Source organism: Phallusia mammillata, chromosome 4 (assembly GCF_965637545.1).
Source record: "Phallusia mammillata chromosome 4, kaPhaMamm4.hap1.1, whole genome shotgun sequence".
In the NCBI taxonomy this organism is placed as follows: domain Eukaryota; kingdom Metazoa; phylum Chordata; class Ascidiacea; order Phlebobranchia; family Ascidiidae; genus Phallusia; species Phallusia mammillata.
In genome coordinates, this window is record NC_137255.1 from 3,268,059 (window position 1) to 3,286,546 (window position 18,488).

Consider the following 18,488-nt stretch of genomic DNA (forward strand, 5'->3'; position numbering starts at 1 on the left):
AAAGCCTTTCTAGATATGACAAGAGAAAATAGTCCTCGCCACAGTATATAGTTTTCTCTATGTGGCCCCAAATTGGAACGAAATTAAATCACAACGTCTGCAGAAGCAGAATTGTTCACAAAAAAAGGCTAGTTTTGCCTTGACTGATTCTTTAAACCGAACAGTTTTTGTAAGGAGTTTTTCACAAGAGAACTCAAAATCAAACGCATTCCCGTATTTGTAACCAAACCAGTGCAACTGACACTTTAAAACCACATTCGAGTTTCACCGGCGTTGCTCTGGGTCATGATTAGGTTGGCCAAGGCCAAGTCCCTGTTAAAATCATTGTCTGGTTTATAAACGACCATCACTTGATGGGTTTCTGAACCATCTGTTCTGTTGTTTACCGGCATTGGACGAGAATACACCGATACACTTCATTAAAAATTGTAGATATGCGTTGAAGGGTAAGGCAGGTGCTTCCTTTTAACGTTTGAATGAGTCAAGTTCTATCAAAAGTTAAGTCGCCTAAGTTTTTATTTAAAAAAGAAAAAAATTGTAACCTGAAAAAAATAACTGTCCATAAATCAAAACATATTTCGTCAACAAAGAAACAGAAAATAATATGATTTCTGTAGCGCGTTTGTTTGCTCAGGGAATTTACCAAGAACCTAATGTTTATTTGTTTACAAATTTTCGGTTTTTACAGGACCATGTGTAAAAACGTACAATATTCCTTAAGTTTGTATACAACAATTAAGGTTTCCGTAAAATACAGCTGTTCTATTTTGTTATGTTTTCTTGATAAGAGTATATTTGCGTAAGAATTTAACATAACATTAGCTTCAGAACAAAATTGCAACTAAAGAGAAAGTGTATGTTTCATTATTTTGAACGTGTAGCCTATGCTTAGCTAATCTATTTTCAAACACATGTAACTAATTATTAAAGCATATTTTGTTGCCACAGGGCATTTTCCAATCTGTTTTAAACACATAAGATGTTTAAAAATGGTTAGCTAAATGTAAGCATTTCTGTTAACATTTATACTGTCACTGCAGATTTGGGAAAACACCTCTGGTTAATTGTGTCAAAACACATGGTAAATAGGAAATGTGATTAGTCGGATTTGGACTTTTCCTTGTAAAGTCACCAAACAAAGCTTAAAGGTGTTATAAATGTTAATTGTGAAGGGGACTTGTAAGCAAAAAGTTTTTTATGTAAATCACGGTATGCTTATTTTACGTATATTTTGTTCTCACTTTCTTTAAGTTAAGTATGTCATATTTGTCAAATTATTCACTATACGTCTTAGCGAGTAGTTGTGATTTGTTTCATTGTAATCCTTAGCGGGCAATGTCTAGATGTGTTATTATTCTCAATGAGTCTGCCGTCAAGCTACCGGTTTTTTGCAAGTCTGCTAAATCTTTTTTCGCCTTGGGTAGTATGCAATAGATTGGATTGAGTAGGGGATAAGATTAGAACTAGTGATGCACTGAACCCGCCACAAAAGAAACTGAATATTCGACCACAAGAATTAGGCCGAAGCTGAAGCCCCCTTTCGATTTATGTTTCCAAATGAACCTTTTGTTGTTGATGCAAGTAAACTGGTTGATACTCTAATGTGATGCGTAAGCTTTCCTTTAGTTCTAATATTTTCCAGACAACATGTCTTGTATTTTTTAGATGCAACAATTAGTTAATTTATGATGTTTCATATTGGCAAAATTGTCATTTGAAGCATTCATTTCATTCAATCAAAAAATTCGTACCGAAAACGAAACATTGGCAAACAACATATTCAGCCAAATGTGTCGGCTAACCGAAACTTTGGTGCACTACTCATTAGAACCCACAAATTTGTGAACACAAGGTGTTTGAGAATTTTATTCTTTTCGTTTCTAGACAAATGATTAAACTGTTTTACTGAAATTATGCCATAGTTTATTAACATGAGGATTTGTTTATTATTGTTTTCTTGCAATTTGACCTTCCCATTATATTTGACATATTTCCTAAACTTTCAAAGCAGTAAAACAAAAATAAAATATTTTAGCTATGTATAAAATGTTTTTATACAAACTAACAAAAAAACTTTGGAAAAAGTTATTTCATATATATATTCATAGCTTCTGTATAATATATTAGGTCTATCATGCTGGTTTAGTGTATGGCAATGAAAAGTGCTGAATGTTTGCAAACAGTGAGTGTCAACAAATCAATTTTTACAGGTAAAAAGTTTCAATACCAGGGACTTCCTTTTGCCAAAAACATGCATACTGTTTTTGTGTGCATACAATTGCAATATGTTTTAAGTCATCATTTTAGTTTGATTTGATTATCCTTCTATCTGCCTGTTACTTTACTAGCCTCCAAAATGCACCATTTGGCCAAAATAATGTACATATATATATGGGCATAACTATTTTGTCAAGTTTTTTGTGCAATTACTGAATTTGTCTGTATTGCAATAACCAATAGGAATGATCTCACATTTTTTTATTTCTAATCATTGGAGGAGAGGATTCACCTGCTGACTGTGTTATTTATGATGTCGTCACAAAGCAACATACTCACTGGCCGGTAAGTTTTGCTTGATTTGAAAACACAGATACTCCTATTGAAAAACATATTCCACCAATTCCCAAAGCAGTGACAAGCTTAAGCTGCAGACAGTGCACACTGTTTTGACCTACAAGGTCCCATTTGTGTAGCTGGTGACAAGACATAGGCTGCGTTGGTCAATGTAGCCAACCGTCGGCACTCCAGTTTGTTGGGAGTAACAGGGCCACCCTACATACCCAATGCAGCCGAACTCTCATCACCAGCTGCACTGATGAGACCTTGTAGGTCGAAACAGTGTGCACTGTCTGCAGCTTATCATTTACTGGCTCAATGCTTTTACAGTGTCAAGTTTTATGCTGACTATTTTGACATTTTTTTGCTTTTTTTAATAGAAAACAAACACTGAAAGAGAGGCAGCTACCACAGTAAAAGTTGGAAGTAAGATTTATATTATTGGAGGATGGAGTGATGAAGCTGGGAAAAGTTGTGAGATGTTAGACTTAAACGATAAAACTAAATGGAGTATTATGACAAATATGTTGGAGCATCGTATATGGTGTAGATCTGGTTTTTTGTCAGGTGATTCTATAGAGCAGTGTTTGTTAAAGTGTGTTTTGCTGACCACTAGTGGTATGGAAAAGCTTTTCTGGTAGTATATTACTTTCTTTTTGCTATGGATTTAAGTTTCGAAAAAAACATTTAGTCATTCATGCTTTAGCTTAAAATTTTTAAACTACATGTTGTTTCTGAACTTACATCCATTGCTATAAGGCTCATTAGTCTTCATCCAGCAAGCAAAGGACTGGGTGATTCCAGGTTTCAATACCTGGAATCACCTAGTCCTTTGCTTGCTGGATGAAGACGTTTCAATTACGAGTATTGTTTCTTTATGCCATACTCAAGTCTAGTTAGATCAAGAATTGAAACTAGTATGTTAACTTGGCTAGGATAAGTCTGTTGTGGTTTCTCCTTTCTATTCAGATCACATCTATGTTACTGGAGGCTTGGATATGAATTATGAAATACTGTCAAGTTGTGAAAAGTTTAACATCCACAACAACAAGTGGATGAGAATAAATGATATGTTACATGCAAGAGCTGAACATGGAACTGTTGTTTGCAATGGTAAGTGAACAAGAAACTGCTTAGATTTCGGTTATAAGAACATGCTATATTTGGTTATTTTAGATTTACTTTATTGTGTTGGCGGTTATAATGACAGCAGATGCTTGTCTTCATGTGAATGCTATGGTGTGAGCAGTGATGCATGGAATGAGATTGCACCTCTCAATCAAGCAAGATGTGGTTTGGCATGTGTTGTGTTAAATGGAAACATATATGCAATAGGTAAATATATAACTAGTTTTATTATATATAACTGTGCTTTTACACAAATTGTCCTGAACCAACATGCGCTTAATACAGATGATTCAAGTTACGGATAATCATCACTTAGTAACTGAAGCTTTCAGTACACCTAAATCAATCTGTGTTTTTCATGTTGCAATGTATTGTAAACAAATAATATCGATTTCGACGATATAATGGCATCCTCAGTTCTTATTCAAATAGTTCTATTATATGTATTTTGAGTGAAAATGTACTCTTTTAGGATGTATATTTAATTTTGTAACAGGTGGTTATGCGAACGACCAGGACCTTTCAACCGTTGAGCGACTAAATCCTGGAATTGGCAAATGGGAGAATGTTGCATCACTTCAACATGCTCGCTACCTTTCATCTGCTTGTGTGGTTGGAAACAAAATCTACGTTGTTGGAGGGTAAGAAAAGGAAAAAAAGTTGTCATTACATTTACTTTAGTCATTCTGTATTTTTGGCCTAATCTGAAAGTGACTAAAACAAATACCATATTTACTCAATTGTAAGCCACAGGTTATATTGTTTTTTTTTACCTGCCATTTGTGCTGTTTATAATCGCTTACAACTGAGGGCGGCTTACATTTTAATTTTATATTGATATTATTTCTACACTTCAACTTTTTAACTTATTTGGGGTTCAAAACTTGTATGCGTGTACAGATTAAATGTCGATTTACGTTCTTCTGGGTACAATTACTAACCTAACTAACAAATATGGGCAAATAGTTATACTATGAAATAACAAAAAGTTGTGTAATGAAACAATAGTATCTAAATTCCAGTGTGCGGCTTACAATCGAGGGCGGCTTATATTATTTTTAACACCTCAACATGCAGCTTGCAATCGAGTAAATGCGGTAACCAATTTGACCAAAACTGTTGATCATTTATGAATGCAAACTGTGTAAAAAATACTTGGTAAGAAATATTAGTGATTGATTATGAAAGAGTAGAAATTAATTGATAGTATAGAGTAGGATTATGGTACATTTTATATGTTTCTAAATATACTAAGTTTGTCTTAAAGCGACCAGAGGTGACTTTGCAATGGTTGCATTTAAAAAAAGGTCATCCTTGTTGTTTTCACAGCTCTGCACAATATAAAATTATCCACAGCATAACTATATGAAATCTATTTGCAGGCGTAATGGACAAGAAAACCTGAAGTCAGTTGAAGTTTATGATCCAACTTCAAATGTTTGGACAATTGCTTTTGAAACTGAGAACCCGGTTTGTGATGCCACTGTTGTTGCACTATGAAGTGTTTGAATTTTTTCCACCTGATAAGTTTTTCACATTTTTTGTTTTGATTTTGTTTGTTTATATGCACATTTTGTTGATTTGTTTACACTGTTTTCTTCATTTAAAAAAAATGTTTTTGTTTAATTGTACCTTTTCTTTTATATGTAATGTGATAAATCGCTGTAAAACGGGATAGTTATTTTTGAAAAAGTAATGTCAGTTTCGGTCGAAATCTGTTCCCACAAACAACAACAGCACTTTCAGATAGTTCAAAGTTCAAAGTCTTTATAAATAATAATAGACAAAACAAAGTTTTACCGTATTATGTTGGTTACATCTAAAGTCGTGGTCATTGTAACAAAGTTGTAAGGCGCCCCGAATTCGGATCCAAAGCAAATGTACAAGCCAAAAAACCCCACCCAAACTATTATGTATTGATAAAGCCCGAAAAAGTTCCAAAGGTAAATTGGAGACACAAAGGTGACCAAGTGGAAAGTCATTTTAGACATCCATCGTAACAAGAATTGTCATTTTTCGTATGATTTAACCTTTTTTCTTTGTTTCTTTAGCGCTGAAACAACGTTGAATAAAACGTAAAAATGCGTTATCAACGCTTCTGTTTCGTTGACTTGTTAGCTGACTAAATTATGTCTAGATATGGAACACTAACACCTGGGCTATGTGGTTTATCGGTTAACCGCTATCCGAAAGGTCAAATTAGCAGGTACTTGCATTAATTTTTTGTGACCTTTCATCGCAAAACAATGTAGTATTTACCAAAAATCGAGCTTGTAGTTTAGGTTTTGTGCCTGGGTATGTCTTAATTTCAGGCTCTTCAGAATTTTAAAACGACTTCTAAAGCAGTGGTCGGCAACCACCGGTCCGCGACGGGTTCGTTACCGGGCCGTATACCTTTTCAGGTTAAATGCTTTGAAACGTTTTGCCCGTGTATTCCGGAGAATAAACTAATTTATGCGTTTTCATATCTAAGTATTTGTAATTTTTGAAGGCCGGTCCGCGATAATATTTTAGTTTCGAAAACGGTCTGCAGTAGAAAAGAGGTTGCCGACCCTTGTTCTAAAGTAATATAAATTCCAGAGACGCAATCTTTATGAGTATAATGCGTTTGGCCTGTTTATCATTAAAAACACGCATTTACGTTGTTTTGAATAGTTATTTCATGTTTGACTGTGCATAGCTAATCAAGAACCTGGTTTTGTTGTGGTGTAGGTGTGTTTGCAATAAGGAAGTTTAAAATGTTCATTAACTTGCAATAAGTGATTCAAAATACTCTAACTTATTTGTTTCTTATGCAGTCAAATACTTGGTTCGTCCAGTTTGCGGAAGTGATCTGAGTCAAGAGCAGATTAATGTAGTTTTTAAGTCAAGCACGTCGTAATTATACAGGTGCCCTGCAAAAGGCCTTCTTTGTATTCGCTGTCCAGTTACCCAGGTATGCGTGGTACATCTCAAGTGGTTTAAAGGGCTTCTTAAGTTTAAACGATACGCATGACTGCTCTCGGCTACGTTCGCTGGATTTTTTCGGCCTCGTTGGAATTACAGATAGAAAAATTAGACGTTTGCATAGCGCCAGAACGTCAACACGGCTTAAGGTATAACTTCTAATACATTACACTGTATACGTGTGGACGGTAACAAGTTTAATATTGGATCAACAAGTTAATGAAAACTGTTTTTAAAAAATTTGGGCTATAAGATCAGTAAGGTACACACAGTGCTTAAGGTTTTTATCTGTTGACTTAGTGCTTTTATATCAGCTGTAATTGCTTTCATACAACTATTTCAAGGATACGAAGCATACAACTAGGAAATGGCGTTAGAAGATCAGAAAATACGAGCGGACACTTCGTTGATTCAAAGCAACGGGATCGACGTCTCAAAAAAGGTTACTTACTTTCAGCAACGGTTAAGATGAACATAAATTCATAACTGGGATCAGCCCTGAAGCGTCGATGCAGACCAGCGATCACGGCACACTCTTATACAAATCACACTAGGCCCATTGAAAGCACCATACCGAATCAGCCGGCCACCAAGCATTCACTAATAAACTCAACTTAACTCACTACAATAGGAAGGTGCAAAGATTTGGTATGGTGCCTTCAACGGCCCTGGTGTACTGTGATTTACTTTCAGCAATATACGTTTTTTTAATCGTTATGGACGAACTCTTTGTGGCCAACTGTTCTACTTTAAAGTGTTATTACTAGAAAATTGTGTTGCAGAAACCGAAAGTCAAATATCCGAAACATGTTTTTCTTATTGTCGGCAACGAGTTCTGCGAAAGGTTTTCTTACTACGGCATGAGAAGTAAGTTCGGTTGAAATCATGGGCATCAAAAGCAGGAGATACGAGTTTATGTGTCAAAACTAACGTTGTGTAAACCGACTTGTAAGAGTACAGTTGCAGTACTGTTAATTTTTTATGAATAACATTTCGGTGAATTTAACACCGTGTAAAAACATGTTACTTTTACTTTAAAATTACTATAATTTTACATAGCTATTCCTGTTAAAAAATTTGGACAAGGTGTACTAAGCATTTTTATAAAAGGGTACAGAGGTCAAAAAAAGATAAGATCCAGTGGTTAAAACTTATACGATCACGTTGTTTATTTATTCTTGTGTACTTTGTTTTTCAGAAAGCCAAATTTGTCTAAATTTTTTCTGTCTTCTTTTTTAAATCTGTTTAAGTGGGTTCGGTACGTCACTAGTTTCAATCTTTCTTTATTTCTACAGCCGTGCTGGTCTTGTATGCTAGAAACTTTCTCCAGTTCGACGAAGACACATCTACTGTGGTATTCCACGCGTTTACCTTTTTGGCCTATTTCTTTCCATTGGTGGGAGGCATTATAGCGGACTCATACTGGGGCAAATACAAGACCATCCTTTATCTCTCGTTGCTCTATGTTCTGGGCCATGTTGTGAAGACGATAGCTGCTATACCGTACATTCCCAGCAATGCTGCTCACATGTAAGTATTTTTAGGTGTATTGCTTTGTCGTTAACCTTGGTAACAGTAATATGCGAGTGTAGGTAAGTCTATTAAATAGTTTATGAATTATTTTGTGACAACAGTTTTAAACTTTTGGTTGGTGGCAACTTATAAACGTAACGAGGTCGGTAAAATTAACGCTTTTTTACCCACAGTCTAAAAGATCCATGGGGCGATTTTAAGTTTTTTTTTCTTAATTACTATGATCTGTCAAAAAAGTATGCAGAAATCAATTAACTATAACTAATAATATGCCGGACCTTTATTCTGTTTGGCCAAATCATCGACTTTCCGATGATTTGGATCCTGCAGAATTGTTTGTTGCGATTCAACCAAAACTGAATCTTTTATGCAGACAAATTTAAGCGCAAAACGTACTCTTTTCGCCTGACAACGTACCGCAAAATATTTTAGATAGCGCCATAACTAGCCTCAAACCGACTTGTACAAATTTCATATTGTTTTGTCCACTTCCCACGTAGTAACTCATTCTCAAACTGTCAGCGACGGCCGAGGCAACCAACAAAACCAAGATCATAAAAAAACACAAATATTTTGTGGTGGTGACATCGCTATTTGCCTAGTCGCAATACTTACGTTTTCGTGTGAAAAGTGTAGCGTACGACTTCACGTGACGTCTCAAACGATGCAGTTAATTTAGCCAAAATTTTCGGTCAAACTTGCGGAATATTTAGTACAGTCCGAACCCAAATAAGCCGGTTCGGTGCATCGCTAGTTTAAACTAAGATGAACATATTCATACCGTATCACGTCATACATTTTGATAAATCATAGTACGCCAGGCCTATAAAAGCGTTGTACCAAATTAGCTGGTCTCCCAAGCACCTTTATAGGCCTGCGTACTATGATTTATCGAAGTAAACTAATGTTGTGTTTTCTCGAGTTTGTTTGTTATCTTACAGAACCTTGTCGGTGTTTGGTTTATTGTTTATTGCAGTCGGTACTGGTGGAATCAAACCCTGTGTGTCTTCGTTCGGTGGTGACCAGTTTCACCCCTCACAAGTAAGTTTAACGGTTTACACCAGTGCTACTCAAACTGTCTGCCGCGGCACACTAGTGCGCTGCGAGAGATTTCTGAGATGGCCGCGAAAAATTATCTGCTTGTTAAACTTTCTCCGGTGTTTTTTTTTACTTGCGACGATGTGTAAAACTGCAGAATTTCTTAACCATACCCTTGTTTACCTATTTTCGGCTTGGTGATTGTTCTACTGCAATTGTGATGCTACGGTTTCTTTCAGCTATAGCGAAAAAAGCCCATCTTAAGCAGTGGTGGGATTTAAATTTTTGTTTTTATTATAAAAGTCATGTTTTTCAGCCCGTTCTGTTACAAAATGTTCATTGACAGTAACCAGTAATGCTAACCAGTTCGCTGATCTCATAAAATTTCGTGAGACGGTTCTATAGAACCGGTGCAAACCGGCTGAATCCCACCACTGATCTTAAGTGTTTCAAGCTGTGCTTTATACACCCCCATCGGCACTTACCAAATTATGTCTGATGTGGGTACGTATGTTAGTAGCTGTAACATGGTTATAACCCTACATTTTTAATGACGTCATTATTTTGTGTTATGACGTAGGAGCGGTACATCAGCCAGTTTTTCGCCATGTTCTACTTCTCCATCAACGCTGGGGCTCTTTTGTCGAAGTTCGTAACCCCGATGTTCCGAGCTGACATGGATTGCTATCCTGGTATGAGCGGACATCTTTACGACGAATGTTATGCGATGGCTTTCGGAATTCCTGGGCTTCTTATGCTCGTCGCCCTTGGTGCGTATTTGTTTTGTGTTCGGTCGACGACGGTGGGAAATAGAAACTGTTAACATGATGTTTAGCACGAAAAACACACGTGTAACTTTTTCGTACGTTTCGAGTTATATTTGTACAGTTTGTTTCCTCCTTTTGAGCTAGTGAAAGTTGGATGTCAGCAAGTCTCCGTTTTTCCTCTAAAACGCAACGATGCACCAAACCTGCTTAAACCCTAGGCCAGGGGTGACCAAAGTACGGCCCTCTGGCCAAATGCGCCCCCGATGGCATTTCACGTGGCCCGTGACTGTTTTTCGCATTGTGTTGCGCACAGCCCACCATAGTTTGGAATAAGTTTTTGGGTTGTGGCGACTAGCGACTTCAAGCAAAAGCTTTCCATGAAACTTTATTTACAGGTAAAACGGAAGTGTACAGGGTGCTGACGCATCAAAATACCACAATTTCCTTAAATCAAGTGTATCTGTGTTATAATTCTAATAAACGTTAGCTCGCAGGCGTTTTCACCTGGTAAAAATGGCCCCAATTAAGAAAAAGGTTGGACACCCCTGCTCTAGGCCTTAATTTCACACGAGAAAAAATTGTTTGGCTGAATTTGACCCCAAAATCTTACCGAAACTGGTGGTCAAACTGGACGCGTTCTGTATTTCCGACCTGTGGTACATAATTTTGTTTTATATTGGATAATTCTTTAATTTCACACAAGAAAATTGTGCGATTTCGGCTCAATTTTCCGTAAAAGCTCCGGTCTAAACCGAAATATCGCCCAAACAACATATTTGGCCGAAATGTTCCGTCCAACCGATGCATGTCTACTAGAAACCTTATAGAATTGCTGTCATTGTGTGCCAATAAATACGTGTTATTTAACGTGAAAGAGACCTTTTCTAAACCATATTGTAATAACATATTTAAGCTTTAAAAGCAAAAGCCAATAAATGATAAGCTGCAGACAGGGCACACTGTTTCGACCTATAAGGTCTCATCAGTGCCACTGGTGACGAAAGACCGGCCGTATTGGCTAGTGTAGCATGTGTTTTTACTGTGTTACTCCCAACGAACTGGAGTGCCGTTGAGTGGCTACACTAGCCAATACGGCCGATCTCTCGTCACCAGCTGCACTGATGAGACCTTATACTGTAGGTTGAAACATTGTGCACAGTCTGCAGCTTATATTTAAGTTACTGTGTAAATTTAATTCGAATCCTGTTAATCGCACAAATCGCTCGTAAATTCCAACCTTAGCCATTTGAGAAAAAAATGGTTATGTGAGAAACCGGATCAGTTTGTATATTTTAAATAAGGTATGTTTAAAGTTCCAAAATAGAGGCATTTTTAACTTGTGGTTCATAGCTTACCAACAAAATTTATTACCCTTATATTTTCCAGTATTCTTTGTTGCCGGCACAAAGTACTACACGAATGTCCCGCTCAAAGGAAGCGTGTTTTGGAAGTTTTGTAAGTGTGTTTATTCTGCTCTCAGCAACAAATGGAAGTCGAGAAACAGTGAACACCCGAAGGAAAAGCATTGGGTTGATTACGCCCAAGCATCAGTGAGTAGACTAAGGTTAAAATACTCAGCCTCAACAGGTTGGAATTGAAACCGAACCGGCTTTAAAATGTGCAGACCGAACCTAAAATCTCCTTTCTGATGGATGTTTTCTACTGACTCGTAAGTTTTTGATGCTCGCATCTCATATATGACACTGCAAAACAACTTTTACGACACGTAAGCTAAACAAAGCACCTATTTTTTTCAGACAAGTTAGCTCGTGATTTTTAATTTCATAAAAAAGTTAAACATCGGCCAAACGACATGAAAAAACTAAGCTAAATTATGAGCTACGGCACTTAAAAATACGCAAGGTCGCCTTTAAATTCGTATGGTCATCTCAAAATGCTTATGGTCACCTAAAAATACGTAATGTAAAATAAAAATACTGATTTAATTTTACAGGATGTAATGAAACAAGACACCAAGTATGTACTGAGGATTTTGCTTCTCTTTACTCCTCTTCCTTTCTTCTGGGCTCTCTTCGATCAACAGGGATCCCGTTGGACCTTTCAAGCTCTGCACCTTGATGGATATTGGGTAAGTTGATGTACTTTTTACATGTCTTTAGGTACATACAAAAGTTTAAGCTAAGATGAACATTAATTCAGAACTGGGATCACCCCTGAATAGCTTATCTATGACTTAATGCAGACCAGCGATCACAGCACACTTATATGTAAATCATAGTAAGCCAGGCCTATTGGAGGCCTACTTATAAGCTTAATAACGGAAATTTATTTTAAAACAATAAATTTGACTTATATTGTAAAAAAAATAACCTAAAAATCTTTATTTTAGGGTAAAATGTTGATCAAACCTGACCAAATGGACGTAGTGAATCCCTTGCTTATCATCACACTGATTCCTGTATGCGAGTTTGGTTTCTATCCTCTTCTACGTTTCTTCAAAATCAACTTCGGTCCGCTTCGTAGGATGACCGCAGGGTTGCTTCTTGCTGGGTTGTCATTTATTTTGACAGCGATTCTGCAGTTTAACATCGATGTAAGTGGAAAGTTGTTGCGGTTTCATAACTTATAGCAGTGCGCACAAAAAATCAGAGCCAGCATATTTGTGCAACGTTTCGACAAATGCTACGTCGGATTTTTTTGCTCAGCATATTCAAAACCGTGAATAGCGTACCTTAGTTTATAGCAGTGGTTTTTAAACTTTGTTCTATCGGACCCTCTCAGAACAAAACCTCCTTTTAAAATCAAAACGAAATATACTGTGACGTCATGAAAAGACAATGTAATTACCCTCTGAAAAATGTCAAATTGCTCCATTAGTGGTAAGTGCCCAATGTTAAGGCACACTGACTTATTTGTAGTAAACTCGTGCAAAAAAAACGTCAAACTGCCAAAAACATCCACATGATTTTGTCACATCAATGCAACACAGTGTACTGACGTACTTAACGCTGAGGATTTTTTAATAATGGATTGGATAAGGCTAGACGTTTTTAACAAACTCTTATACTGGAGCTTGACTCTTCAAAAAATCTTGTACTGGAGTTCTATCTATTGACAAAGTGTGTGTTTGTATTGCCATGGTAACGGTGTGGGGATATTTACAAAGTTTTGTTTGAAGAGATGTTCTTTAATGCCCCGTAACTCCTATGTCTAAATATAAGTTGATCTTTGTACTTATTTCGCCGTATACTCGAGAAATATAATCACCCAGCTTGTTGCTGAAGACTATAGTATGTCTATTAATTTAATATCCTTAAGATTTTGGATTTTGGTGTTTTGCGTGAGCAGCATCACAAATATGTAATTCAAATAGTATTTTTTGTGTTATCAATTACACAGCAAGTACATTAAAATTACAGAGTGGTATTACGCCTCTCCCCGCCGCGGACCAGTTCTCAGTTCGCGTCATCAACATGGCGCCGTGTGACGTCACAATGATGTCATCAAATGTACATTTCGACAGCTTGACAGTGAAGGCAACAGAGGTCGGTAAATTTATTCCTTTTATTATGAAAACCTTCTTGTATCTAAATTATGTACCAGGTAAGTGGCACCAAAGAGCTCTTCCTTTCCGTCGGTGACCCCTTGACCTTCAGCTTCGCGACTTGCGCCGGAAATGGTAACGTCATAAATCGCACGGTAACCGGTCGTGGTGAGATGATTGACGTGATGATATTTGGAACTGAGGGACAAAGTGTTGCAGAGGTTGGTGACGATTATTTAGCGTTAATGTAGGATGAAAACGTTCATACTGGGATCAGCCCTGAAGTGTCCACGCAGACCAGCGGCCACGGCATACTCAGCTATAGATCTTTACGCCAGGCCCACTGAAGGTGTAATACCGAATCAAGCAAACCAAACTCAGTTGTAACCTAGTCTAACCTTAAGAGATTTTAAAAAATTTCACCGCCTTAAACCACCCCTTATAACCCCATTGGTTTGGAAATACAATAAGCAAGTCAACGTTTTAAAACACAAGTTATGTAGGTTTTTGTTGTCACCGTTACAAATCATATGTAAGATCATAACATTCTTAACGTTATTTAAAATTTAGTCGGTGATTCAAACAAAACGATTGGAAAACGGAATGGCAACAGTACGATTTCTTAACGCGGATGAGGGCAAGGAATATTCCGTGATGTCAGTCGGAGAAAAGCTATCTGCTCCTCCAGGGATTAGAAGCGACCCGTTAGAAGTTCCTAAAGGCCTGTGAGTCGATTTGTATTATAGAGTTCCCTTTAATCTAGTATGAATGTTGACACTTGGTAATGGGGAAACAATTAACTGATTCAATAGTAGATACCTAACAAATACTTCTTTTATGTGCGGTATTGCTCATAATAATGCATTTGTTATTTTTAAAGGTCGCTCTTCATGGTAACTGACAACATAACAAATCTCCAAGTATTGAACGGATCGTACGAAGCCAAACCTGCTGGAGTTTACACAATTGTGCTGGTGAGTACAGAGACAATAGTAATATTGTATTCGACACCTTCATGTTTACATGAGAACGTCTAATCTTCTGAGATGTTATCATCCTTAACTACTTGGGTTGTGCCACAGTTTTACTATTCAGGTCCGGACTGGGTTTTGGATTTTACAATTTTTCCGAATTTTCCGAACTTTACTTTTTACAACTTGATTTACTTAAACCAAATTTTTCCTTACTCTCAGCCTGGTGCTTTATACCACCAAGGGGTTAATGTATCTTATGTTATAACCCATGAGTTGCAATAGCTTGTCAAAAATCGATTGGCGTTTACCTATATAGTTTTCACATTGAAAATCGTACTCCTGGACACATTTAAGAATCTTAAAATTTCTTTAGTTGTCACATCGTTGTTAACTCAATTTATCATTTTCAGGAAGGAGGCAACTTTTACCAACTTACTGACATTAACCCGAATACAATAAACATTGCTTGGATGATTCCCCAGTACTTAGTTCTCACTATCGGGGAAGTATTTCTCTCCATAACCGGTCTGGAGTTTTCCTACACTCAGGTTTGCAAATCAATGTGTTACTTTATTTTTTCCTGTGTCTGGATTTACTTACAAAACTATGAGCAACATGTCATAGCTAATTTATGCTTTATGGGAGTAGTGCACAAAAAGCGCTTTTCCGACTCAAGAGAAAAATTGTGGTTACAAATTAGGTCGCACAATAACGAATCATTTCATAATTAAAACATTTCATAAAAATTTCGTTCGATGTTAGCAACGTTGCTCACTAGATGATGGGTTCTAATCCCGTCTTGGCCATTTGTGTTTCCCTGAGCATAAACCTAATGCGGCATTGCTCCAACCTATTGAAACCTTATGGGTAGGACTAAATTTATGTCACTAACTTTCTAAATGTCTAACCAAAATCAAATAGAAAGTTATCCAACGGACTTGCAAACAGACAACTCGATGGCGGACCCATTGTGAGCATAACACATTCAGGAGTTGCCCGCCTACCAAGGATAAAAATGAAACAAACGAACTTTTGTGATAATACGCATTATTCGAAGTCACTAAATTATTTCGTAACACGTCATGACAGATTTTTGTTCTCGATACATCGGAGCTACTGCCCATAAAGCCAACACGCTTTTATTGTTTGGTAGTTTCATTGCCAGATTACAAAACATGACTTAATCTCAGATCAAAAACTGTCAATGCTTTTTTTCAGGCCCCGCCCAGTATGAAAGCAGTTGTGTCAAGTTTCTGGCTACTGACAGTTGCATTTGGAAACCTGATTGTGCTTGTGATTGCCGAAGTGTCGCTGATTGAACGTCAGGCTCACGAATTCATCTTGTTTGCTGCTCTTATATTTGTTGCTGCCGTCATTTTCATATTTCTGGCAAAAAGGTTTGTTTTATTTTAGTTTTGTCACCTTTTAGGTCAAGTCAGTAATATTAAAAAAACGCGTCTAGGATCTTCTTAAGGGGGCCACTGAACTTTTTTCACAGTGGGCCGGATAGCATGTAACAAATAAAATGACACACATAGCTTATAAGTTTTAACTCAGCGCCGTTCCAAACCTCTGTTGCTGGCAAGAGCTATATTCTTATTTGGAGTGAAATAGTGCAACTGCGATATCGAAGGCATTCACACTTTAAGTTTTGTTCGTTGTGTAACAAATTGCCTTTGGATCTTTTACATGTGTCTTGTGAAACTATAGGTAAAATTAATCCTAAATGTTGTTACGGAATGTCGGTAAACAAACTTTAAACTCAAACTTATAGATCAAATACAATTGTGGGCCGGACGAAATGCTTCGCGGGAGGTAGTTTGGTAACCCCATTGTTTTTTAACTTAGATATTTTCTTAACATTTCTGTGCTAAAATCCAGGTTTTAAGCATACAAAAGTGACCACCTATTTTACAGATACAAAGTGGTAAAAGAAAACGAATTTGTAAAAGATAACAGCGACACCAGCGACGAAGCAAAGCTAAATGAAGAAACCAACGGCGAAACTCGACAATCTAACTCTACTGAAATATAAAACGTTTTTTTGCCGATTTTAATGATATTAAATTGCCTAATAGTGTATACTGATCTTTGCAAAATTTTTTACACACTTTTAAAATAACTTAAGCGCTGTTGCACTTTAATTGCCAATTTCCTGAAACTTAACTGGTTTCAAGGTATTTACCTGTTTTAACAAATCTTAAAGTACGCTGTTCTATTATGGCGCTATAACACGTTAAACATTGTGGAGTTTTATGCCAATAAAGCTAACCATAAAATGGCATATTTAGTAATGTTGAGTTGCATTTTACGATTGTAAGCGACTTTTTTGAAACAATCCATAACAGAACGATAAACAACAAGACGTAAACAGGCAACTTTCAGGCTTCGTTTTTGGCTGAAGACAATTAGGTTAAGCTTCATACAAACGTTAACAGATCGACATACAACAAAAATGTAAAAGGGCAACTTACAGTATTCGTTTTTAGTTGACAAAATGTAAATTGTTTACCTCGTGTTAAAAAAAATGCAAAAATGTAAAATGCAGCTTAAAGGCTTTTGTTAGCAAAGGACTATCGTTTACAACTTATTAATACATTCATACAACGCAATTACAAAATATATTAGGATTTTTAAGTTCGAACCGTCCCCGGTTTCACCTACAGGTTACGGCCGTTTAGTTAAGGTAGATACTGAAGTGCTTTATATTCGCGCAGTGCAGGAGAAGAAAAGTTTAGTTGAAATCAAATACATCCTTTAAACACGGTTGATGTAGCAGGTTGCTTCGTAACACAGCAACCCTTTATTAACTAATCATAACCAACCAAGAGAAAACTGAAGTCTATCAGGTATCTGATATTGCTCGTAAATGTAGTTAGAAATAAAAGCAGTGTAACTTTTAGTAAAAATGAGTTGAAAATAATAGTCCTGTTAAAAAATTATTTGTTAGAGTTATGATTATCCCTACCACTACTTTTTAAGATATCTATGTGTGAGTTACATCCGGTCACGGCTGAGCACGTTTTGTTGGCGATTTTGCGCGCTTAGCGCTGGAACTTCCTGGACTAGTTAGTGGCTCCTTGAACGTTGTTTAGGATTTTCCAACAGAATGTGCGAGTTGATGTTAGGAAAATTTACTGTCGTACCAAGGGAAACGTGTATTGTTTAATGTAGTGATAAGCATATGTTGCTTAGTATAGTAAAGTTTTTGCTTTCTGCAAAAAATAAGTTTTGTATTTTTATTTAAAGTATTTTTAAAAATGGCTCTGTTTGTCTTGAAGAACTTTTCTTTAAGTTTGCCTAGTCATTAAAAGTAGTCATTAAAAAAATGCCTGTATTTGTAGAGTTGTACAGTTGTATTTACAAATTATTTTTTTAATTTTTAAATGTGTTCTACCACATAAACATAATTGTTTTAAACAGAAATAAAATAGTTAAAATGTTTTTTAGATCATCCAGGTAATATATAGGAAATGTACTTAAATGCTAATGTGTGTTAAAAATTGTGATTGAAGAAACAATAAATCCTTATTTGGATGTATAGAAGACTTGGGATCGTACGCATAACTATCAATACACTACATCAGGGGTGGACAATATTTACAACCCAGGACACTAACTTACTTGTTTTGTCAAAATGGTTTGAATGCAACTTTTCTGTGTTTAACATGTTTCACAAAACATTATATCTTGGTTCGCTGTAAGTAAGGTGTAAAATTTCCCCGAATATTGGACTGTGAGTTTAGTAGTCAACATTTGTAAAGAGTTGTTGTAGAACCTTTTTTGCCATTTTTTCTGTGAACAAACATAAATGTGGTAAATTCTGCAGTAGCTCATATCAGATCAACAATGCTAGTCATGTCACATTTCAAGAAACTATATAAATGTTGGGTAACATTCAAAATAAAAAGTAGATCTAACCAGTTTCTACCATTTGTGAGTCAAATTGAAATATATGCCCCCAATTGTTCTTTCCCCCTTCTCTGTATTAATTAAAACAATCACTTGGTTGGTTGTTTGTGGTAAACACATTATGTTAGA

General features: G+C 36.4%; 2 protein-coding genes across 3 annotated transcripts; both read left to right on the forward strand.

The window, feature by feature from the left end:
- The first annotated feature begins 639 nt into the window (after positions 1-639).
- LOC145223010 (uncharacterized) lies at positions 640-6,616 on the forward strand. Of its 2 annotated transcripts, XM_080089294.1 has the most exons (8): positions 640-2,210; positions 2,498-2,562; positions 2,937-3,123; positions 3,526-3,669; positions 3,733-3,891; positions 4,181-4,325; positions 5,067-5,154; positions 5,822-6,616. In XM_080089294.1, exons 1-8 carry the CDS (start codon positions 2,150-2,152, stop codon positions 5,861-5,863), a joined length of 891 nt encoding a protein of 296 aa, XP_079945420.1. In that variant the 5' UTR covers positions 640-2,149; the 3' UTR covers positions 5,864-6,616. The 2 variants fall into 2 exon arrangements, with proteins under 2 accessions (XP_079945420.1, XP_079945421.1); XM_080089295.1 differs by lacking the exon at positions 5,822-6,616 and having other exon boundaries at positions 643-2,210; positions 5,067-5,773.
- A 35-nt stretch (positions 6,617-6,651) lies between these two features.
- On the forward strand, positions 6,652-16,729 carry LOC145223006 (solute carrier family 15 member 2-like). Its single transcript, XM_080089288.1, has 16 exons — positions 6,652-6,779; positions 6,975-7,072; positions 7,413-7,497; positions 7,926-8,160; positions 9,105-9,204; positions 9,782-9,971; positions 11,355-11,518; positions 11,923-12,057; positions 12,319-12,522; positions 13,349-13,474; positions 13,533-13,694; positions 14,044-14,198; positions 14,354-14,447; positions 14,858-14,995; positions 15,666-15,844; positions 16,365-16,729. The coding sequence occupies exons 2-16, from the start codon at positions 6,998-7,000 to the stop codon at positions 16,480-16,482; spliced, it is 2,160 nt and encodes a 719-aa protein (XP_079945414.1). The 5' UTR covers positions 6,652-6,779; positions 6,975-6,997; the 3' UTR covers positions 16,483-16,729.
- Positions 16,730-18,488: the final 1,759 nt, after the last annotated feature.

What these genes read in the sequence shown, in the direction of transcription:
- LOC145223010 (XM_080089294.1), top strand. Translation starts at nt 2,150, where the DNA reads ATGGCAATGAAAAGTGCTGAATGTTTGCAAACAGTGAGTGTCAACAAA. An exon ending in AGCAACATACTCACTGGCCG is followed by an intron (nt 2,563 to 2,936) that starts GTAAGTTTTGCT and finishes TTTTTTTAATAG; the next exon opens with AAAACAAACACTGAAAGAGA. An exon ending in TAGATCTGGTTTTTTGTCAG is followed by an intron (nt 3,124 to 3,525) that starts GTGATTCTATAG and finishes CTTTCTATTCAG; the next exon opens with ATCACATCTATGTTACTGGA.
- LOC145223006 (XM_080089288.1), top strand. Translation starts at nt 6,998, where the DNA reads ATGGCGTTAGAAGATCAGAAAATACGAGCGGACACTTCGTTGATTCAA. An exon ending in TTCTTACTACGGCATGAGAA is followed by an intron (nt 7,498 to 7,925) that starts GTAAGTTCGGTT and finishes TTATTTCTACAG; the next exon opens with CCGTGCTGGTCTTGTATGCT. An exon ending in TGACAGTGAAGGCAACAGAG is followed by an intron (nt 13,475 to 13,532) that starts GTCGGTAAATTT and finishes ATTATGTACCAG; the next exon opens with GTAAGTGGCACCAAAGAGCT.